The 24,189-nt window shown below is 38.4% G+C and overlaps 1 protein-coding gene across 1 annotated transcript; it reads left to right on the plus strand.

The window, feature by feature from the left end:
• The first annotated feature begins 218 nt into the window (after window positions 1-218).
• On the plus strand, window positions 219-21,950 carry PPP2CA (protein phosphatase 2 catalytic subunit alpha). The gene is made up of 7 exons (XM_040622443.1): window positions 219-560; window positions 14,300-14,509; window positions 17,345-17,518; window positions 18,271-18,360; window positions 19,102-19,263; window positions 20,351-20,469; window positions 21,203-21,950. The coding sequence occupies exons 1-7, from the start codon at window positions 459-461 to the stop codon at window positions 21,273-21,275; spliced, it is 930 nt and encodes a 309-aa protein (XP_040478377.1). The 5' UTR covers window positions 219-458; the 3' UTR covers window positions 21,276-21,950.
• Window positions 21,951-24,189: the final 2,239 nt, after the last annotated feature.

Here is a 24,189-nt window from a genome sequence, read left to right on the forward strand (position 1 = left end):
ACTCGATCTTCCCTTCCCCCCTCAACCCCTCCCTTCTGGACGACCACGCCCTAAAAGCGAAGGTGCCTCAGTTACCAGCCGGCTACGCTGCGCCTGCGCCTTGGCCCCTGGTTCCCGCCCCCCCGTTGGTTCTGGCGGCCGACCAGGGTTGGCTCTGCAGTTGCGCAGCTCTTGTCCCGGCCCTTCTACCCCGCCGCCTCCTGACGCCGGGCGTGATGTCACCACGCCGGCGGCCGCCATTACAGAGAGCCGAGCTCCGGGACTAGATCGAGCGGAGGAGGGCAGCGGCCGGTGGCCGGGTACTGCAGGGAGAGTCCCCGGGTTTGCGCTAGCGCCGAGCAGCCGCCAGCAGCCACACAGGTACCGCGGGAACCGGCGGCGGCGTGTGCGTGTGGCCCGTGTGCGGGCGGCGGCGCGGGAGTAGCGCGGAGCGGCAGCCGGTTCGGGCGGGTGGCATCATGGACGAGAAGGTGTTCACCAAGGAGCTGGACCAGTGGATCGAGCAGCTGAACGAGTGCAAGCAGCTGTCCGAGTCCCAGGTCAAGAGCCTCTGCGAGAAGGTGAGCTTCTCTCCGGCTGCGGGAGGCGCCGCGGGCCGAGCCCCTCGGGAAGGAGGCGGCCGTGGGGAGGGTGCAACATGGCGGAGGCAGCCGGCCCGGGCCCCCCGAGCCTCCCAGACCGGCGCCCGGCGCAGCCCGGTGGCGGCTCCCGGGCGACCCGGCGCCCCCTGCCTCCAGCGCAGGGATTGGTTGTCGCCGCCACCGCCGCCTAAAATGGCGCCGTTCACCCGACTCCGGGGCTTCGGAGCCTCCTGGCTTTGGTGCTGGGCGAGGTGGCTGGGGGAGCAGAGACCCTGTATGTTAGTGTCGGGGACGGTGCCTGTAAGAGGACTTGGGTTCTACGGCCTGGGATGCGGGCCTGTGACTCTACTGTGAGGTGGGTAAGAGCCCTTTTACTTGTACTCGGGCCTCATTCTTCGATCCAAAGCTGCCCAGAGGATCCACCAAAGGCAAGCTCGTAGGCCGGATCCCAAGACCTGTCTAAAGGTCGCTCACCTTTAGTACTATCCCTCGTGGTTTGTGTTATACTCACCGAGCAGAGACTTTACAGAGACTGACTTAAAAATGTGTGTTAATAAGAATTTAAAAATAGCATCTCTAACCTAATTTCTACGAAGGTCATGGTGGTAGGTGCAGGGAGGAGTACAACTTGGGTTTCATAGTTGGAAGAAATGGAGAATTTGGTGAGTCATACTACATAAGGAGCTTTGGGATTGGAAATCAAGTGTCAGTTTAATCTATGATTTATATGCTGACTCAAATTGGGTACTGTGAAACCCTTCTGTGAGCTAAACGTACTTGGCATTTTGCCATCTATTTTTAAAATAACGTAAACTGCGAGCAGCGAATTTTGTATACTGGCTCTTTGTTGGGAAAGTTACTTGTTTGTATTTTTGAGGCTCTAAGTAGCGATAGTAATAATAGCTGTTGATTGAGCTTTTACTATGTCCCAGAAATTGTCTTAGTGTTTAAATATCTTACAGATGTTGAAAATGGAATGCTATAGTTCCTTTAATAAGTCCATTTTAAAATACCTAATTCCGTTTTGTTTTTACCTAGGGTTGGTGAAACAGGTAGCCTGTGGTAGCTATTGGCTGTGTTGTATTTTTGAATTCTTATGACTCAGTTTTCTAGTATATAGAAAATGTTTATCCCCACTATAAATAGTTTAACTTCTCTTGTCAAAATTAACTTGGCAGTATTTCATTTTAGTGCAGAATTGCGGATACCGTATTTGCATTTTGTGTTAGTGAAGAGAGTTATTAGAGAGCAATTATGCTGACTCGTTTGCGGTTTGATGGGAAAATTAGGATCATGAGTTTGATGTATATTCTCCTAAAGCAGGCTTTTTCAGAAACTGTGCTGTGAATAATTGCAATTTAAATGAGTCAAATTCAGATTTATTTATCCTTAGCCTGAAAAACTCTCCTACTAGTTGATGAGGTGGCAAATTATCTATTGGAGCTGAATTTTAATGTTAGCAATGTATTGAGCCTTTTGTTCCTTCTTTATCCTCATCAAATAAGGATGGTGTTTGTATTAAGGGTTTAGAAAGAGGCTTTTAAAACTTAACGTATGTTGTCAAGTCCTAATTTCTAGGTGCTATTAAGTGATGGTTTTAATGACTTTTAGGGATCAGTACTTTATATAGACTTTGAGTCAGCATTTGGTTAGATGACTAGTCATTTGTGTAGAAAACATTGGAAGAGAGGTAATGATGTAATTGGAAGACCACTGGACTTCAAGTTAGACCTGGACACTAGTCCTCTTTCTGCTGCAGAGTAATTGTGACTGACCTTGGGACAATCATTTAGTCCACATTTTGCTGTTTAAACTAAAAAGTTAAAATAGATGTTCTAAGGTCCCTTCTAATCTGAGATTATATAATCCAATTTAAATTAGTATGTTGTGTTTAAATATTGAACACCTATTAACTATCCACGATTGCTTACTTTTACGAGAGAAAGGAAAAGCAATAATGTATAATCATGTTTAATCTCAAGGAGCCTGAATTTAGTTGGAAGTAAGTAGTAGGTGAACCAGGGAAGTAAAGGGTTTGTGTTGGAGACTGCGGGAGATTAATATGTGTGCTTAGTTTGGGTGTGTAAAGATGGATGAATGTGGTCAATGTGATTGCTTTCCCCATCTTTGTAAAATGAAGGTATAGTGAGATTAAACAATTTATACTTAGATCTCCGTTGCTTATCCAGTATGTCCAGATTTTTGTTCTTAGAGCCAAAAAGGTGGAAATAATATTTGAAGTTAGGTTTCCAAGAAGTGGATCCTGTGAGGGAGAATATTGTGCAGTCTTCATACTCTTTTTAACTTGCACGTTTTTGAACTTTTGGAACTATGTTAACTTTGCAAAACTAAATTTTAAGGCAGCTTTTTAGGTACGTGAAATGTGAGTTAGGATGCATGACTCGAAATGATTTTTTGTAGTAGGAAACTAAAACAAAAATTCTCTTTTCACTCTTAATTGAATAGCCAATAGCACAGATAGTGAAAGCTACATATTTTGAAAATCTTGAGGGAGCCATTTTTCATTTGTATAATAGTTTTTTCTTTTAAAGAAAAGATACTTGTTGGAGATAGGTGCTTGGTAGTAGTTGATCATTTCTTTAATTTTAAGAAGGAAAAGTAATACAAAAGCCTTCCTTTTATCTACCTGAAGGTGCTGATCTGAATGAAATATTTAAATGGTAAAGATAGAAGTATACCATGAGAGGTCATGGTGATTAAAAAATTCAGAGACCATTATTATGGTCTCCCATTAGCAATTAACAGTGGTAGGTGTTCAAAATGCAGAGAATCCAGGTGTGTATTTATAGACAAGGTGAATATGGTTTTTATGCAATTGACTGGTTAAGCGTTTTTCCTTTCAGGGTGTGATTAAGGTTTATATCAAAGCCAAGGTGATTGTGTATGGAGTTTACTTTGTCATTTTGGAGATCATAATTTTAGTTGATTGTGGAAAAATTTGTGATGAGTGAATGCAGTTTTGTCTCAGGTATAGTTCTATAGTCAGTAACATGACTACATTTGTATAACTGGACGGTATGTTTCCATTTACAGATTGGAAGAAGTAAATAGTATCAACTACAGTAAACAGTCTTTTATTATGTGACTTCACCAGTGGTTTAATTTAGGTATGATTTTTGGCTTTGTTCTTTCAGGTCTTTCCAAACTTGTGGAGAATGTTGTTTGATAGCCAGTTGTTTTTTTTTTCTTTCCCCAAAGGAGTTCTTTACCTAGGTATGCTCTTTTCCATTGCTCTGCAAACACTATAAATAAAATGCAGTCATTAAGGCCTCACATTTGTTACATGAGTATGGGAAAAAGCAAAGCCTCCTTCTCATTGGATGAGCTGCAAAATGCTTGGCCGAGGTTAAATTTCTATATGAAGTAGGTAATAAATTTTTGTGTGTCTGTATGTGTGCTTAATTTAAAAGATTGTTTGGGGACACCTGGGTGGTGTAGTCGGTTAAGTGTGGGACTCTTGTTTTTGGCTCAGGTCTTGATCTCAGGGTCGTGAGATCAAGCGCCACATCAAGCTCCACACTCAGCTTGGAGGCTGCTTGAAATTCTTTCTCCCTCTCCCTGTGGCTCTCTCGCTCTTGCTCTCCCTCCGTCTTTCCCACTTGCCCTCCCTCTCTTCTTCACTCACACTCTCTTTGGAATGGATAGATAAATCTTTAAAAAACAACAAAAAACATTTAAAAGGTTGTTTGGCTCATTTCTATAAAAGTAATTTGAATATTGAGAACAAACGGGGAAAGTATGATGCAGAACGATGTTTGCACCATATTTTCACATACACGGTTCTCTTAACAAATTTATGAGACAGTTATTATCCTCAGTTATAGATGGAAATCAGAGGCTCAGAAAAGTAAAGTGACTTGACTTCGGGGGCTAAACTGAGATTGTGCAGGCTAACAGATTCTCAGCCCAAGTGTTCCAGTGTTGCTTCACAGCCTCCTCTGTCTTGTCTTAGGTGGTGTTAATAATGAAAAATGGAGGTGAATTGGGGTCAAACTGAATTGTAGAATCAATAGCTCTGTAAAATAAAGCATTATTTTTATTCTCATTGCTTAAAAGCTTACTATTCATGTCACGCATTGTTGTCTTTGTGCTGGAGGAGGAAACAGTAATTATTCAATTTTGAGTGTGGCTGGCTGCATTTGCCCCTCAAATAACATTAGTGAGAGGAAAATGCCAGTTCATTTTCTGTGTATCCTTAGTGGAAGTCATGGTCTAGAAACCGAACTTTAAAATATTCCAGGAAAGCATAACTAACATTTCTATTGTTCAGTACAGTTTGTAAAATGCCTTTTTATCATGGCTTCCACAGTCAGATCTATATGTGCTTGTGTGTGTTTCATGATCTCCTACTCTTGAAGCAGTAGTGCACTTGGTTTGGGTTGACTTAATGAGGAAGCATGGAAAAGGTGAACAGTCCTACTATTCAGAAAGGTCTCCCAACTCTCCTTTTGTTTTCTCTGTCAAAGTCAGCAGTTCTGCTTGCAAATATTGGCAGGTGAAACTCGTGCTAGAAAGCATGAGGGGCACTGGAAGAGTGTATGGGTAACATTTGTATCAACTGTGAGGTGTCTCTCTCCCACCTCCTCTTTAATGGCAGAGGCTATTGCTGGTAGTGTTGTAAGTCATTTGTCAATTACCTGTGGAGTATTCTTTGTTTAGGTTGGAGGATGTTAGCTAGGAAAATCAGGAGATATTAGGGTTGCCTTAAGGTAATGGTAGGGAGGGTCTTTTTTGAAGGTGCTCAGAAGAGAGGGAAAGTTTGGTGTGGCAGAGAAAACTCCCCCCCTTTGATTTTTTTACTTTTTTGATCCATCTCTCATTTCTTTTTTTCTTTTTTCTTTTCTTTCTTTTTCTTTTTTTTTTTTTTTTTACGTTACTCATTTCTCATTACTGTCCTTGTCTGAAAAAACTTTCAAACTGCACTTTCCCACACAAGTGAGATAGGAATTGGACTAGAACTATGAAGGGAAAAGATTTTGGTTTTTTGATGTTTTAAATAGCTTTTCTTTCAGCTCCTGGTGCAGAAGTGGTAGAAGAAACTGAAATAGAGGTCTGGCTGCCAGTAAATGGCTGGGGATGGATTCTGAAAAAAAAATTGTAAAGCGCAATCTGGGATTAACTGCTTAATTTCTTAACGATACAAAATAACTATTGCCTATTTACATATTGGTAGCGTGGTTTAGGATGGATGAACAAGGCAGTGACAGAGGTGTGTATATCTGAATCTGGGTGTTTTCTAAACTGTATGTGACCAGTTGGCCAGTCACTCTGGTACTCCATGTCCTCACGTCTGCTTCGGTCATTCAGTTACTGCTACAGATGGGAGTATGGCTGACATTGAGGGGGCTGCAGGAAGATTGAAAACCTTCTTCCAGAGCGCTCCTGGGAGACAGTTCATTTACCTAGAGTTATATACAAAGTGTAGTTCACAAAGACTATGGAGTGTTAGTGATGCTATTAACTATGTGACAGTGTATGTTTAGTTCTGGAATTCATTCAGTCAAAATTTATTAAGCTCCTATTATATGCATTGCTCATTTTCACTATTTAGCTTTGTCTAAATAGCATTATTTTAGGGATTTGTTAGTTTTTTGCTCTAATATTAGGGTTTCACATTAGTCAGGAGGTTGAACTTGTAGTAAACTCCAAAGATGGGAAAGGTTTTAAAATATTTGTGCTAGTGGTGATCAAGTGTGTTTCATTAGTCTGCTGCTACCCATTGTTTGTAAACTGGCAGTAGTTTCCACTACCTGTTTCTGTTGGGAGCCTATGACTTAGTGAAAAGGCTTAAGAATTGCTTTAGTAAAATTTCAGTGCTGGAAGGAACCTTTAAGACCATCTAGGCTAAGTCACCTGGTACAGATGAGGGAGGAAACTGAGACATCCAGAGTGGTTGAATATCATTCACGATGGACTGTTGTGAGAATTTTTAAACAACTACAAATATACCAACATTTCTCTGTTCAGATTATGTATGTATTTTCTCCTCTGCAGGAATGATTGGGAATTTTTAATTCCTGCACATGTGTATTTGACAGAGGTGAAAAAAAATCAACTTAAGGTTTTTTTTTGTTTTTTTTTTTTAAGATTTTATTTATTTGTCAGAGCGTGCGCACACAAGCAGGGAGAGCAGCAGGCTGAGGGAGAAGCAGGCTCCCCGCTGAGCAGGGAGCCTCATGGGGACATGATCCCAGGACCATGACCTGAGCCGAAGGCAGACGCTTAACTGAATGAACCGCCCAGGTGTCCCTTAAGTATTTTCCTTTAATACAATTTTAGGATAATCCCTCATACCTGACCATTTTCTTTTGGTTAGATTCTGACCTTAACAGTAACTACTAGTTCCTAGAACATTACATGGAGGATTATAGTACTTCTATAGTATAATCACACAGTTAGTATACATACAGTATAATCATACAGAAGACCAAAATGTTTCATAAAACGTTAGAGGCATCTGTTTGGTGTAAATAATGAAAAACAAGTAATACGAAGAAAGGTTTGATAAGTTGAAGATTAACTCAGGATTTATTTGCTTCCAGGGCTAGTAATGTGTCTACATTATGTATCACACCAAAGTAAAAATCTAGCCATATACACTAGTTTGTCATGAACCTTAATTTTTTTTTTGCACAATTATGAAAATCAAGAAAACCCACCTTTCATAAAAGCAGTATGAAGGAAAATGAAATTCTCTTATGATATTGAAAAAATTTATCGTTGCTTGCGAATTTGCCCTTTTTTTAAAGATTTACTTAGAGAGAGAGAGAGAGAGTGGGGTGAGGGGCAGAGAGAGAGAAAATCTCAAGTAGACTCCCTGCTGAGCCTGATACTGGGCCGGATCCCACCACCCATGAGATCATGACCTGAGTGGAAAGCAAGAGTCAGATGCTTAACTGACTGAGCCACCCAGGCGCCCTGTGAACTTGCTTTTTTAAAAAGTTTTCAAATGTTTATAATTTGGAAACTGAGAAGTAAAATTCAAAAATTAGTTACCGCATTTTTTTAGGTTTGCTTCTCTTATGTCTTTATGGCTGTATTGGTAGAAGATATACTCAATTGTGATTAAAGTGTGAAATGTTTAATTTATGTGAAATAGAGTTCCAGTGAACGTTTGAATTAATAATCAGATTTTTAATAGAAAAATATCTAAGAGCATCATTTAGTTTTCTACTGATGCTCAAAGAATCTGTGTGGACAATCTGTATAAGAGGAGAAATAAACTGATAGTAAATAAACATGGACTAAAAAGTTTGAACTCCACAATGAAAAGTACCAGTTAAATCAGAAGGTAACATTTTATATTTGAAGTAGATGAGAATGGGTGCATTCTAACATTTATTATTGTGTATATAAGTTGGGAATAATTGAGCTTTATAAACTATATATGTACTCAAAAAACGTTCACGTATTTTGCTGTGTATCCCACAATTGAAAATCTCCTGAAAGGAGGTAAGTCAAATAAACAGTACATGTATAAATCTGGGAGGATATTATATAGCATTATAAAATTATCACTATAATGCTATAGGACATTGGATTCATGAATATGAACTTTAAAGATTTTATTTATTTATTTGAGAGAGAGCATGTAGTGAATGAGTGGGGGCAGGAGCAAAGGGAGAGGGAGAAGCCGACTCCCCTCTGTGCCGAGAGCCCCACATAGGGCTTGATCCCAGCATGACTGGAGCCCAAGGCAGAGGCTTAACCAACTGTGCCACCCAGGCGCCCCCATGAATATGAACTTTAAGACAGAAATTGAGACATTTACCAATTTAAGCACGAGGTCTGTATGTGGGTAAAGACTGGAAAGGAATACAAAGAAATGAGAGTAGTTTTTGTTGGTGTGGTAGGTTTTAAGATAGCCATGATCTATCAACGTTTTAATGTTCTCCAATGTTCTCATACAAAGACGTTTTACATAATTGTAATCATTTTGCATTTTAAAAATGTTTGCTTGGTTTAATAATAAAAATGTTTGAATATGTTGTGTGACTTTATTTAATATAAAAATGCATAAGTATCTTTTTCTACGGTACACATTAAGGAGAAATTATACTGCTATTGTGTGTCCTTAAGGAAATTAATATATAAATAGTTTGTAAATCTGTTGTTGGTTCCTGTTTTTTTCTCTTTTACTTGTCTTCCTTGAACATCTTGACTTGGATGATTTTAGGAGTCTAATTTAAATTTGCTTTTTTGTGGGGTGCCTGGGTGGCGCAGTCGTTAAGCGTCTGCCTTCGGATCAGGGCCTGATCCCAGCGTTCTGGGATCGAGCCCCACATCAGGCTTCTCCTCTAGGAGCCTGCTTCTTCCTCTCCCACTCCCCCTGCTTGTGTTCCCTCTCTCGCTGGCTGTCTGTCTGTCAAATAAATAAAATCTTTTTTAAAAATTAAATTGCTTTTTTGTAATTTCATGTTATTGTGGTTAGGATGGCCCATACCCAAGAAACCTGATGGTAAGTTGGAAAATAAAATTTTAAGATCTCTGAATCTGAACTCAGAAGGCAGAGAGGACGTTAATAATAAATTAATGTTCCTAAAGATTTCTTTTCTTCAAGTGAATCTCCAAATTGTTTGAATTTTAGGACTGTAGAAAACTTTTAGTTAAGCTCTTATTACTGTACTAGCTTATTCCAATTTTAGCCTTGTTCTATGAAGTTTTATATTACATCTTTTTTCCTTGAAATCACTGATTTCAGTTTATGCCATTTGAATTTCAGTAGGGTTCCTACTGAAGAATCAGTAAATAAAGAAAAAAACAAGATGGTGCTGACTACACTATTTTAAAAACTTTATTTTAATTATTTTTTTCCCACATGTTTATTAGCAGAGACTTTTTGAGTCCCTCAGAAATGTTTTAGGGGAAGCAAAAGTTTGGGGTGTGTATCATTTGCTTTTGCTTCTTTGCATAATTCAGGTGACATGAGGCTTTAAATTACAGGAGTCAATACTAGAAAGTGAAAAGGTAGTTATTGAAGTGTAAACCTCTCTAATGTTAATTAAGTTGCTTTGAAAATCTGGTTCTGTCATTTACCTTGAATATTAAGCTAGACAGTTGAAGTTGTATATCTACCTTAGAAACTGATGGTTGGTGAAGGCCTGCAGGTTCTAAAGGTGACTCAGATCGCTTCTCGGCCTTTTGGCTAAGATCAAGTGTAAAGATGACTCATTAGGGGTCCCATTAGGTGACCCATAGAGGGGTTCTGTCAGGTGTTTCTGAGACTTGAAAGGCCTGACTCCTTGTGACAGCACAGCTTCTCAGACATTTCTTTTTCTGTGATTAGTTTTTCTTGACTAAAATAATCTTCAGTGAGGACATCTGTAACCATTATTGTTCTGGTGTTCTGGGATAGTACATTTTGGTGTAGTGATCCTCTGAAAGCTGAGTTAAGACCCAATAAAAGTATACTTAAATTCTTTGTAAGCTTGAGTTTTTGTTGTTAAAATATACTTAATAATTGGCTCTGTGGCATATGAACATAATACTGTTTTCTCCAGAATTTAATTATAATTGTTCTGGTCTGAAATTTGGTAGGAAGAGAAGAACGAGCTTTGGCTTTCCCAGGCGTAGAAGTTATGTTAGTTTACTTTATAAATACAGTGTTCTTTCCTTCTTGGAGGACAATTTTGTAATGTCAACATAAAAAGAAGCTAACTGTTAGAACTGCTAATAGGTGTCTACTTCATGGTATCTTCTTTCAGGAAGTGTCTATACCAGATATATACCAGGGAGCAAATACTAGAATATATATATTGTAGTATTTTTACCTTTTCACCTTCCCCCTCCCCATATTATGATCTCTCAGGGAATACTCTACCTCCATCATGAGAAATTAACCAGGTCTATATGTATGCATTATGATCTCCCTAAATATGGATTGTTGGAGAGAAAAGCAGGCTGCCGAATAATACAATTCCTAGTTTAAAAGTGCAAAGTGGGGGGGGGGGTGCAAAGGAAACGATAATGTTTTTGTAGGCATATAATATGTATGTAAAACTTGTAAACAGCGTTTCAAAAGGATGTACGTCAGAATACTTTGCCCAAAAGGAGTGGGATTGTGGAGAGTGGTCAAAGGGACATTTGGTTTTATTTGCTAATTTTTTTTTTTTTTTTAATTTCAAAGGATGTGTCACTATAACTTGCACAGTTTTAAAAGGAAAATTAAAGATCAGGGAGCCTAGCTGGCTCAGTTGGCAGAGCATGTGACTCTTGATCTCAGGGTTGTGAGTTCAAGCCCCGAGTTGGGCTCCACCCTGGGAGTGGAGCCTACTTAAAAAAATAAATGAATGAATAAATGAAAGTAAAAGTAAAGATACAGTGTTTATCATTGTTATATGTCAAAATTGAAATAAAAGGAACAACTGGCATGTAGGTTTAATTGTCCTTTTATGATTTGAGTAGAAATTTTGAGTAGATGGTAATAAGGAACTTCAGGCAGTTGTGAGTGGCAACTTTTTATCATTCATACGGAGAATAGCCTTGCAGGTAAGCAGATGTCAAGAGATGTATTTTGGAATTTAACTTCTCATAGACTTGCAAGATTTATATGGTGGTCACCATCTGTTTTCTTATGTCATTGTCCTTTTAAAACTTTTGAGTAACTTGCAGATTTCTTTGAACTGGGACCTATCATTTCATTCATGGCTGTTTTCATTACTATGTGCCAGGTGCTAAAAACACTGGACATGGTATTAATGCCAAACAGTCTTACGGAATATGCCTAGTGAAATTCTGCTTTTTAGTAATAATAAATCATGGGAGATTGGAATTACCCTAGCGAGATGGATTATACGTATTTCTTGAGAAATATCACTTTTTGAGACACAGCGGAAATTTTTTAAGCTTAAAAATAGAACAAAATAATTTTTGGATGTTAATGATTGGTCAGTGTCTTGAAATAGGCCCCCCAGATGTTTGGAGACTTGAAAATAATGGTTCTTAGGGGCGCCTGGGTGGTTCAGTTAGTTGGGCATCTGCCTTCAGCTCAAGTGGTGATCTTGGGGTCCTGGGATGGAGCCCCACGGTAGGCTCCCTGCTCAGCAGGGAGTCTTCTTCTCCCTTTGCCTCTGCAGCCACCCAACCCCCCTCATGCTTGGTCACTGTCTCTCAAATAAAATCTTTAAAAAAAAAATGGTTCTTAGACTTCACTGCACCTAAGAAAGCACTGGGGTGGAATAAGGAGGAAGACTCAAAAGAATTATTGGTGCTTGGATCCCACTACCAAAGATTCTGGCTTGAGAGAGGAGTAGCCTTAGCATCTTTTTTTTTTTTTTTTTTTTTTAAGAGCTTCTCACTTTATTTTTAATATGTGGCTAAGGTTGCATATCACTGCCTTAAAACCAGTCCTTGTTACCCTTGCTTAAAATCTAAAGAGCATTGGGCTCGTTAGCAACAATTTACTATGACAATTTCACCTCATGTTCTAGTGTGTTGCCTTCCCCTGATGCAGCCTCCCACTGTACATTCTGGAACACCATTTCATAATGCTAGCTGCAGATAGAAGAAAATGCTCAATAAATGTTGAGTGTATGAAATAAATACTTTTAATCCATTTTCAGAACAAACTTCTTTTACCTTCTTGGCTTAACTGAAATCTGACTGTTCCTGTGGAAGTCCTATACTTTCTCTAATAGCCTTCCCATATAGATGGGTGCTGCCTTCCTCTACGATAAAATTCCCTGATTTTCAGGCTGCTTTTCTCTACCTAAATACCCAGGTGCCTTTCCTTACTACTGTTACCTATTATTTCTTCATTCTCCAGAGAACTTGGTGCCAATTTCCAGGCCTGTACTTCTGATGTTGTCCTGAGAGACATCCATGGCTTTCCCCGAAGATGACGTACCCAGTACCCCAGTATAAGTTCTTGATTCGTTCAGCAAACAGATAATAAAATGCCTTTTACACCTCAAAGATTGCCCTAGCGAGGTGCTGTGTATGCAGTGGTGAATTAAAGGAACCTGGTGAACATTTTTTAGCTCTTAACTTGGACAGTTGGGTGGAAAATAGATCGGAGGCAGAAGGAATGGAAGCAGAGAGTTCATTATGGAGACTAGCACATAATCCAGGTGAGGTAATAGTGGCTTCGACCGGGGTAGTGGCAAAAAAGATAAAAACAGATTGATTTGAGATATGTTTTGCAGGGAGACTAGGCAAGACTTGTTGGTGGATTGGTCACTGAATACTAGTGGCCTTTAAGCTCTACTCTGTCTCAGATATTGACATGTATATCTGTACCTCTGAAATCCTAAATTCATTCATCAAGTTTTCCACCAGCGGATCTTTGTTCTAGTACTGCTTTGATTTGTTCTTCAGTCTATGTCCATGCCCTATTCTCCTCCTTATTTCTTTCCTGGGATGACCAGCTATCATGGCTTACTTGAGTGCAACTGAGGCATTTCTTGGGATGCCAGACTTTGAGCACTAAAACCAGGATAGTTGGGTCACCCTGTACCTACCCCCCCTCTACCCTTTTCTCTCCTCTTAAGTGGTATGCTTCAGCCATGTAAAGTTTTTCCTCTTCCTGAGAATATATACACATGATCGCACCTTGCCTATTTTGGACCTCCTCCCATTTCCTACTCCCATCCCCTTCTTGTAACTGACTCCCACCCATTCCTTGGACCTCAGGCGGTTTTCCTAGCTGTCCCAATTTGTGATCCGGGAACGCTGCTGCTTACTCTAGCATGTTTTAGCACTTGGCCTGATCATTTTATTGTCTGCTGCTGGTGCTGCACTGTATGCTTTTATGGGCTGTCTTGTTCGTTGTGATATCTTATTTAAATGGGTCTCCACGTTTACTTTGTCCCTTTTTCCCTTTCTTTATCGCTTAACACAGCCTGTACTTTGTTGCTTGGTTACTTTGTTTGTGGTCCTCTGTCCCCAGTGACTGGTCTTGTATGCTGTGGTCCCCCAATGGCTAGCACAAGGCCTGACACATAGTATCACTCAGATGACTGAGCAAGTGAATGATGGTCTTCCCTAGTGCACTTTGGTTTTGAGGGTAAGGTAAATGATCAGTAAATGTATGTTGAATGACTGACCGGGTTTCAGTTGAGTGAAATGTTACACTGCCCTTAAAAGTAATGTTTGAATTTGTGATTACATGGGGGAATGCATATGCTGTCAGACAACTTTATAAAAAACCATGTGTATTGAATAGTTACAGTTGTAAAACAAAAAGTTTGTATTTTTAGTATTAAGAGTATAAAAATAAAGGTGAAATTTTAATGTGTCGTTCTCCCCCCCCCCCAAAAAAAACCCCAGTTAAGCGGGAATTAGAAACCTTTCTTCATATCCTGGAACCCGGAGTGCCAGCATATTATAATTAGAACTTTAAAACTAAGGAACTAGGTATCTGAATGTCTTGTTCCATTTTCATTTATCTTATATGGCTGGTAATAATAAACTATTTAGCATTTAGTTAGATGGTAACTGAGAGGCCTAAAAACTGATCGTGATGAGAGGAATGGAACTATGCACCTTGATACATGCTTTTTCTAAGTATCAGGAGTGAGATAACCAGTAGGTGGAATCTGGCCATATCTTGCCCTCTTACTTTCATGGAATTATCAATGCCTACAATTTCGTCTTACACTGAGTCTGCTCTTTTTTTAAGCTACATTAAGTTTAAGTAAACATCTTTGTTAATGTTGTTTAATGCCAAATGTATTGGTTTATTTTATCTCCATCTGTAGGCTAAAGAAATCCTGACAAAAGAATCCAACGTGCAAGAGGTTCGATGTCCAGTCACCGTCTGTGGAGATGTACATGGGCAATTTCATGATCTCATGGAACTGTTTAGAATTGGTGGCAAATCACCAGATACAAACTACTTGTTTATGGGAGATTATGTTGACAGAGGATATTATTCAGTTGAAACAGTTACTCTGCTTGTAGCTCTTAAGGTAATTTCAGTTTTGTTTGGGGGCATTTTGTGCTGGGTGAGACAGCTTTGTTCTTTTTTCCCCCCAGTGGTTTGTGATTTTCTCTGAATGTTAAGTTTTAGAATAAAAATCCATATTTAGGAATGCAGGTATTCAGGTTTGGGACTTATAAATCATATGTCTGTCTTTATTCTGAATAAGGGGATGGTACAGAAGGTTATTCTCATTCAAATTCTTTGAAAAGTGTTAGAAGACTGGTCAGATAAAAATGTTTCTTCGGTGAATCAGGGTGTGGGGAGGTATTATAATTACCTTTCTAGATGCTTTTGAAATAAAAGATACTAAATGTCAGGATGTTTACATCTTTTGACACAGTAATTCTATAATTAGACTCCTACTGAAGAAGGATTTCAAGAGGAAAAGAGCTTTATTTATGTGAAAACATTAATTTCTGCATTATGTTTAATACTAGAATAAAGATTGATCTAAATATCCAATAAAAGTGAATATCTAAATTATGATTTCTGTGGAATAGTTTGCAGCCATTAAAACTTAACAATCTAGAACAATAGGAATGATAATTAAAGCAAATTGTCTTAGACCATTTGTAGCTGAGGGAATTGTACAAAGATCTGAAAATGAGACACAGTAGTAGTCACTAGTTTTTAGAATGGTAGCCTTCTGGCTTTCCTTGGAAAGGAAGTATGATTTTACCTTTAGGGGAGATTTTATTAAAGAATGTTCACAATGATACTGGCTGCCAGAAACCTCTAATACTGCAAAAGTGGTAAGATGTGGTTTTGGCGAGAGCTGAATTTTAGGCAGTATATAATGTATATGTTTATGAAGCTACTAGTCTGAATCATGTAACATGCTACAAAACGTTTTTGGAGGATATACTAAGTTCTGCATCTATAAAATGAAGCGATTGGATTAAATGATGGAAAGTTTCTCTAGGTACTGTGAAAACAACCTTGCAAGCTAATTTGTACTTAAAGCCCAGGATGAATCCCAGTGCTTAGCAGAGGAGTGAATATGCTGCCTTTAAGAATTTATGTTTAAAGATTATGGGGCTGAATTGTGCCGCATACACCTCGCCCCCATTCATACATTGAAGTTTTAACCCCCAGTACCTCGGAATGTGGCTGTATTCGGTGATAGGGCCTTTAAGAGGTAATTGAGGTAAAATGAGGTCATATGGGTGAGCCGTAATTCAATATGACTGGTGTCCTTGTAAGAAAACATTAGGACCCAGATACAGAGGGAAGATGATAAGAAACATGGAGAAGATGACCTTTTATTAGCCAAGTGGACTGGCCTTCAGAAGAAACTGACCCTCTTCACACTTTGATCTGGACTTCCAGCCTCAAGAACTGTGAGGAAATTAATGTTTGTTGTTTGAGCTGCCCATTTGTTCTACTTTAGTTATGGCAGCCCTTGCACACTAATACGGGTGCACTGGGGGAAGGAAACTTAAGCAAGTAGTGCTAGGACAGTTGGATATCCATATACAAAAAAATGGACTTAGGTATCTCATACCATACAAATGGATCAAAATCAGGAGCCTAAATATAAGAGCTAAAGCTATGAAACTTGTAGAATAAAGCATAGGAGAAAAAAATTTGTAACTCTGGGTTAGGCAATGATTTCTAAGATATGATATGAAAAACACAATCCATTAAAAAGATTGTTATATTGGACTTCATCAAAATTAAGATTTTTTTGTTTTTTAAAGTATATCACTAAGAAAAAAGTATTTGTGTTCATATAATAAAAACCTATTACAATTCAATAAGAAGATTAAAAATGGACAAAATATTTGAATAGGTATTTCACCCAGAAGATATATGAATAGTCAATAAGCACATGAAAAGATGCTCAAAATCATTAATCATGGAAATGCAAAGTCAAGTCACAGTCACACCCATTAGAATGGCTATCATCAATAAGGCTGATAATACCAAGTGTTTATGGGGAGATTAGAACCTTATACCCATACTGAAACCCAGCAGTTATATTAGACTAGAAATACGCCCAGGAGAAATGAAAGTGTATTGTATGTCTGTACAAAAACTTAGAGGCAAGATGATTATAGCAACATTTTCATAATACTCAAAAACTAAACCATTCAAATGTTCTTCCTGCTGGTGAATAAAGAAAAAAAAGTGGACTAGCCATGCAGCGGGATACTGCGCAGCAATAAAAAGGAGAACAATAACAAGGATCCACTGATATATACACAGATGAGCCTCAAAAATAGTCTGCTAAATGCATAAAGCCAGACACACAAAAAACTATGTCTTGTATTAGTCCATTTATATGAAATTTTACAAAAAGATCTCAAAAGAGGAAATCATGAGAGCAGACAGATCACATAAGTATATAGTTTCTATGATGAGTGTTTAAGAAATATGGAAAAGACAGAGTAAATCAGTGGCTGCTGGGAGTAGGAGTTTGGGACAGCCCAGCGGGGATATTTTTGGACTGATTGAAAGGTTCTAAAATAATTGTGATGGTTATTGCATACCTACAAATTTACCAAAAGTCATCTGACTATAGAAAAAAATTTCATGGAGTTCTACAGCTAATGATTATGCTTAGTAAAGTTGGTAGCAGTAGGAGTTTGATTGTAGTTGAGATGGAGTTTGCCGATACTCCGTGGACAGATGTCTGTAGATGTGGGGTTTCATTACAGTGTGCGGGGTCATGGGATGGTTTTTTTCCCCCCTCCAAAATTGGAACTCTAGATTTTCCTGCAGAAAGTTTGCTGAATTGTCATTTGGTTTTTGAAGGAGCCAGGTATTCATACTGTTTTCTGTTTCGTTGTTTCAGTTATTTTCTGTTTTGTGGTTTCAGGTTCGTTACCGTGAACGTATCACCATTCTTCGAGGAAATCATGAGAGCAGACAGATCACACAAGTATATGGTTTCTATGATGAGTGTTTAAGGAAATACGGAAATGCAAATGTTTGGAAATATTTTACAGATCTTTTTGACTATCTTCCTCTCACTGCCTTGGTGGATGGGCAGGTATGTAGGTCTTCCTAAAACTTACATTGCTGGTTATTTTCATGAACCTGCTTTCTTAATGTTTAGGTGCCAGTCATCTTTCCACCCACACATCCCTTTTAGATTTCTGAAGTGCCTTCTTGTATCAGGCACTGAACTATATGTTGGGACCACAGGAATGGAAGATGTAGCCCATCCATCCTCTCAGGGTTGTTTCTGGACTAGTCATGGAGATGTAATTAGCTATTTACTGGTCCATGTAGAGGGGTGCACAGAAGACATGGCAAGAAAATTCTATGAGAAGGATGATAGTCTGTGTTGAGATTAAGGTCAGAGAAATGTTTTCTGGGTGCAGTAGCAATGATTTCTCAGGAAGAAGGGGAGTGTATTCACTAGATTAGAGTGGACTGGAAGAAAGACAGCCCCTGCAGAGACAAGCCTGATTCTGGCAGAATACAGAAACGCTAGTCACACCAAGTGATGGGCTGCTGCCTGCAGCTTGCTTTTTTTTTTTTTTTTTTTAAGATTTTATTTATTTATTTGACAGAGATAGAGACAGCCAGCGAGAGAGGAAACACAAACAGGGGGAGTGGGAGAGGAAGAAGCAGGATCCTAACAGAGGAGCCTGATGTGGGGCTCGATCCCAGAACGCTGGGATCACACCCTGAGCCGAAGGCAGATGCTTAAGGACTGTGCCACTGCTGCCTGCAGCTTAGTCCAGAACGTTTAAAGTTTCTTCTGTGTGAGGTTAACATTATTAACGACTCTTCCAGATATTCTGTCTACATGGTGGCCTCTCACCATCCATAGATACACTGGATCACATCAGAGCACTTGATCGCCTACAAGAAGTTCCTCATGAGGTATTGCCTTTTTTTGTTTTTTTAATGAGTTATTGACTTTTATTTGGTAATAAAATCTTTTCAGAAAACCTTTTAGAGAGGAAAAGTTTTATTGTAACTTACTTTCTTATGTGTGTTCTCTCCTTTAATGCTCAAAAATGACCCCATGTGATGTGAACACTTGTCAGCAACCTCTTTAAAAGCTAATATTAAGAAACCTGTCAAGATCACAGCACCTTTCAGACTGGGCTTGGAATCTTGGTTGTTGTCTTTAGAGCCTCTGCCTTAATTACTTGTCTATACTGTCTGACATTGAAATTTGCATACTATAGGGCTTGTTGCTCTTGGGGCTCATTGACGTAGGATATGCCTCTTAAAAACATTTGGAAATAGTTTATTTATTTGACAGAGATACTTGACTTTTTTTTTTTTTAATATTTTATTTATTTATTTGACAGAGATAGAGACAGCCAGCGAGAGAGGGAACACAAGCAGGGAGAGTGGGAGAGGAAGAAGCAGGCTCATAGCAGAGGAGCCTGATGTGGGGCTCGATCCCATAACGCCGGGATCACAACCTGAGCCGAAGGCAGACGCTTAACCGCTGTGCCACCCAGGCGCCCCTGAGATACTTGACTTTAAAGCAGAACCTTAAACTGTGTTCAGCAAATACCACTCAAAGTGTGACTTCATAGGGTGCTCCCTCTGATGAATTACTTAAATCATTTTTGCAAGAGGCAGTTTAAAACTTAACTTGCTTTTTAGGGTCCAATGTGTGACTTGCTGTGGTCAGATCCAGATGATCGTGGTGGTTGGGGAATATCTCCTCGAGGAGCTGGTTATACCTTTGGGCAGGACATTTCCGAAACATTTAATCATGCCAATGGCCTCACATTGGTGTCCAGAGCTCACCAGCTGGTGATGGAGGTATGTTCTCTTCTCTAAATCTGATTTGCTTTTTAAGTAAACGTAATGAAGGAAGATATTAGGGAGGGGTTTTTTTAGTGGGGAGGGTGCTAATTAATATTAATGAGGATACTCCATGTTTCCCTTCCAATGAATTTGCCGTTGTGGCCTGAGCCTTTACAGTAGATGCACACTAGAATTAAAATCTCAAGCTTTTGATCACAGTGAGTTTCATAGTTGATATGTTTTCAGAGAATTCATAATGACTGGGTAGTGCTTGGTATTTAAGCCTGGGAAAGTAAGGTGCCGGGAGCAGGGGAGGAGGCAACGTAACATTTTTTACTTCAATTTTGTTTATTTCATGTATTCAGCATGTGTATGTATGGAGGAGAGATTGAGATGAAATACCAAAATGTTTCAGCGGTCCTTTGGATGATAGGATTATAGGTAATTTTAAAGAAGAAACTAAAAGGGAAATGGGATGTTGATTAGCATACTTATAAAATTAGGGTCCTGTTTAGATTAATACTGGTAACAGTTGTGATTATTATAAAAAGTATGACTTCGCTAAAGATAGGGAACAATATTTGTGTACAGTACTTAAAAAATAACTCATGTATTCACATGGACTTTGACAAAATGAGGCTGGAGATCCTAGAGGCCTGTTTGCTTTGTACCTGGGCAGTGACTGACTTGGGGACCTTCACCTCTGACTGAAGGAATTAATATAGTTTTGGTCTTGAGGAGTATGTTATCTGCCTCTACGAGGAATGGCCATATACTTGTTCTTGGATCTTGTTTAGGGCCACGGCAGTGGGAAGCTGATGAGATACTGCTCTTCACAGAAGGCCAGATGACTTTATTCTTTGTTGATTGGTTCTGTTTTTTACTGTTTTTTCTATTTACAATCTAGTTTTCTAATTCAGGAAAAATTAATTCATGTATTTTTTTAAGTTGTACAGAGTACAGAAAATTATTAAAATATCTGGAAACAAAACATTAATAGTTTTTAAGCCTTTTGGAAGGGACTTTTTTTCTTCTTGAGTCACATTGAGTTGTGTAAATAAGGGAGTGAAATAGGTTTTTATCACCTTTCTTTGCCTTTTAGGGATATAACTGGTGCCACGACCGGAATGTAGTAACGATTTTCAGTGCTCCGAACTATTGTTATCGTTGTGGTAATCAAGCTGCGATCATGGAACTCGATGATACTCTAAAATACTCCTTGTAAGTATTTACACCTAAGTAGTTGGCTGCCCTTACAGTTGAGTCACACTGTGTAGTTGGAATGTGAGGTTTAAGAGTTGAAGAGCTCATGCTAAATCTAGATTCCAGTTTGATTTTTATGTTTCCTTATTTTTTTTTAAAGATTTTATTTTATTTGAGAGAGCGAGTGCGAGTGTGGGGAGGGGGCAGAGGGAGAGGTAGAGAATCTCAAGCAGACTCTGCGCTGAGCACAGAGCTCAGTGTGGGGCTCAGGTTCATGACTGAGCCACCCAGGCGCCCCTGTATTTCCTTTTGAACAGACTTAGGATATGTTGAAACTCATCAGTAGAAACTTGTCCTATATAGACCCCAATGTGAATTATTAAGATTTTAACTTTTAAACACATGTTTTTATTGTGGGGTTAATAAAATAAATCCTGATGTTGAGATTACAAATACAAATACATTAGGCTCTTTAAATTTTATTTATTTAGTAGGACCCTTCTTTCAAATAGAAGGAATCCTGATGTATAAAAATTCTGTCTTAAAAATTCTCTGAAGTTTGCCTGGCTTTTTGAGGAGGCACTCAGTTAGAAAACTTAAGTGGATGATTAGGCTACAATTAGGATTCTGTTCCATTAGAGGCAAGCTGAAATTGTATAGGAAAAAATTATAAAGTTTCAAAGACTAATGTTCTTGATCGTCAGTACATTGATAGATGGAGTATAAACAACAAATACGTTTTGTTTTTCAGCTTGCAGTTTGACCCAGCACCTCGCAGAGGCGAGCCACATGTTACTCGTCGTACCCCAGACTATTTCCTGTAATGAAATTTTAAACTTGTACAGTATTGCCATGAACCATATATTGACCTAATGGAAATGGGAAGAGCAACAGTAACTCCAAAGTGTCAGAGAATAGTTAACATTCAAAAAACTTGTTTTCACACGGACCAAAAGATGTGCCATATAAAAATACAAAGCCTCTTGTCATCAACAGCCGTGACCACTTTAGAATGAACCAGTTCATTGCATGCTGAAGCGACATTGTTGGTCAAGAAACCAGTTTCTGGCATAGCGCTATTTGTAGTTACTTTTGCTTTCTCTGAGAGACTGCAGATAATAAGATGTAAACATTAACACCTCGTGAATACAATTTAACTTCCATTTAGCTATAGCTTTACTCAGCATGACTGTAGATAAGGATAGCAACAAACAATCATTGGAGCTTAATGAACATTTTTAAAAATAAGTACCAAGGCCTCCCCTCTACTTGTGAGTTTTGAAATCGTTTTGTTTATTTTCAGGGATACCGTTTAATTTAATTGTATGATTTGTCTGCACTCAGTTTATTTCCCTTCTCAAATCTCAGCCTCATGTTGTTCTTTGTTATTGTCAGAACCTGGTGAGTTGTTTTGAACAGAACTGTTCTTCCCCCTCCTATAAGACGATGTTACTGCACAAGAGCACTGCAGTGTTTTTCATAATAAACTTGTGAACTAAGAACTGAAAGTCAAATTTTAATTGTATCAATGGGCAAGACTGGTGCTGTTTATTTAAAAGATACATCAATTGATAAATTTTAGAATTTGTAGAATTCTAGGTAAAGAAAAATAAAAATCAAGGTCACTATATAATCTCTCTGGTAACTCCTTGACATTCTTCAGAAGATTTTCAAGACTTATTTGTAATCCAGGTAGTACAATTTGTCAGATAGCCAGTGTGCTCTTCGTGGGTTCTTCTGCATATTACCTTGTCTACAAGAAAGGAAATCTGTGCAACTACAGTAAGACTGGACTGTAAGACCATAGAACTTGAGATTTAAGTGTTTTGGTTTTTGTTTTAATAAAACATCATGTTTTCAGGTAGAGCTTGACAAACTAATGTGTCTACTTCTCAGTGCAGTTGCTGGTTATAAATATCATATTGCTCTGTATGTCAGATGGACTCAAAAAAAATGATGGACGGATTTTGTACATTGCTTGTCATGTTATCTTAGAGTTAACTTTGTCTCAGATAAAAAAGCTGTTAAAGTATTACCCTGTATTAAGCTCTTTAAGTGCTACTAGTTAAACCAAATAGAAAACTATTGCTAGATCACGGTTTGGTGTTATATGCATTCACCCAAGGACAAAAATGGCATTTGAAATGAAGTGGGAGTGCTAAGCACTTAATGAGTTTTCCCCACCCTTTTCTCCTTTGAATAGGATTAGGAAGTTAAAACAGTTCTTCTGTGGAAACTAATATTTGGTAATCTTCAGCTATCAGGGTAAACTTCAGGGCACTTAATCATTACTTGTGTGAATGTAGTAATAAAAGTTCCTTTGCTTTGTATTGTGTTGAATTTGGAACTGATAAGGAAGCTTTCTCATAGCTAAGATGCTTTAGGAAAATACTCAAAGTACACACACTCTATGTTAAAAAAAATGATCTAGTTTCTATTTCTCTCTCTGATCTAATTGACAGTATTTTTGGTGGCTTGTGAAGTTGATGGTCCAAAGCAAAAAGCCCTGTTTTTCTACATGTCTCCATTCCATTTTATTTTATGCTTTCACAAGAAACACATCTATGTGTGTTTTTGCTTTCTCACTTTATGCCCTTCCTCTTTGAACAAATAATATATCCGTGTGCAGTAGTTTTAACCTAGGGTCCAAGTGTTCTAGATACCAAGCAGCTGTTTTTCAGGTCCTGTGGTAACAGAACTGACTTTGAAAGAATGCCTTTCTTCTAATCAACATGCGGTACTATCCTTCAGGTGTACAAATTCTCTAATTCTTATGATTAGCAGAAGAGGGTTTGTGGCCAAAATGGCTTGGGTTTAGAATGGTTTCCAGAATTTAAACTAAGTTTCTAATTCTACAGAATGATTGGGCGTTAGCCTTCTAAACTAGAAAGTGTTTAGTAACCTGCCTGATTATGAAGTGGGTTAAAAAAAAAATGCTTTGGTAAGTATAGTAATTTCCCTTTAGAAATATATAATTGCTGTTGCTGATTTCTCAATTAGTAACAGATTAAAAGATAATTTTTATAATAAACTTTTTAAAAAGCTTTTTTAAAAAAAAATCAAACACTTGTCAACTAAAAATGAGTGCTTTGAGATTTCTATACCCATGACTTGTAGAAGTTTGCTTTGGAACTTTGAAGGGTAAAATGAAATGGTAAAATGCTGTGCTCATTTCTTAGATGGAATATTCTTAGCAAGCATAGGTGACTTTTTTCCTTTTCTTGGTTGCAGTGGATACTTTTTAAATGCAAGTATAGTTAGTATTATTTTTCAGAAAGACTTAGCTTTAGATTAGTAAGGCTGGTTATTTCTGTGGTTCTTAGCCTTGATGCCCACATTCTGATTTAAATTGGAGGCATATCCAGGCATAGGTATTTTTAAATTTCCCAAGTGATTTTAATTTACATTTAGATTTAAGAATCACTGTTAAGTATCCCAGCTATAAATTTAGGAAAATTGGCTTTTGGTGATTGGTGGTGGTTGTATGTTTTGGTAAATAATTGAAATATACCATATGACTCTTTGTTTTCAACAGTGGAGTTTTATCCTGTATAATATGCAGTCCCTTTTCAAAAAGCCATAATATGTTCCTAGAAATGGGCCTTAAAGTTTAGTGATGGGCTTGTTCACTTTGTAGTGGGTTCTATTCCCAGGAGCTGCAACTTTTTTTTTTTTAAGCCTTCATCTGTTCTCATGTTCTTTGACATATTTCTGGGTTTTGTAAACTTTTTAACTTGG

Source organism: Ursus maritimus, unplaced genomic scaffold (genome assembly GCF_017311325.1).
Source record: "Ursus maritimus isolate PB19 unplaced genomic scaffold, ASM1731132v1 scaffold_5, whole genome shotgun sequence".
NCBI lineage: Eukaryota > Metazoa > Chordata > Mammalia > Carnivora > Ursidae > Ursus > Ursus maritimus.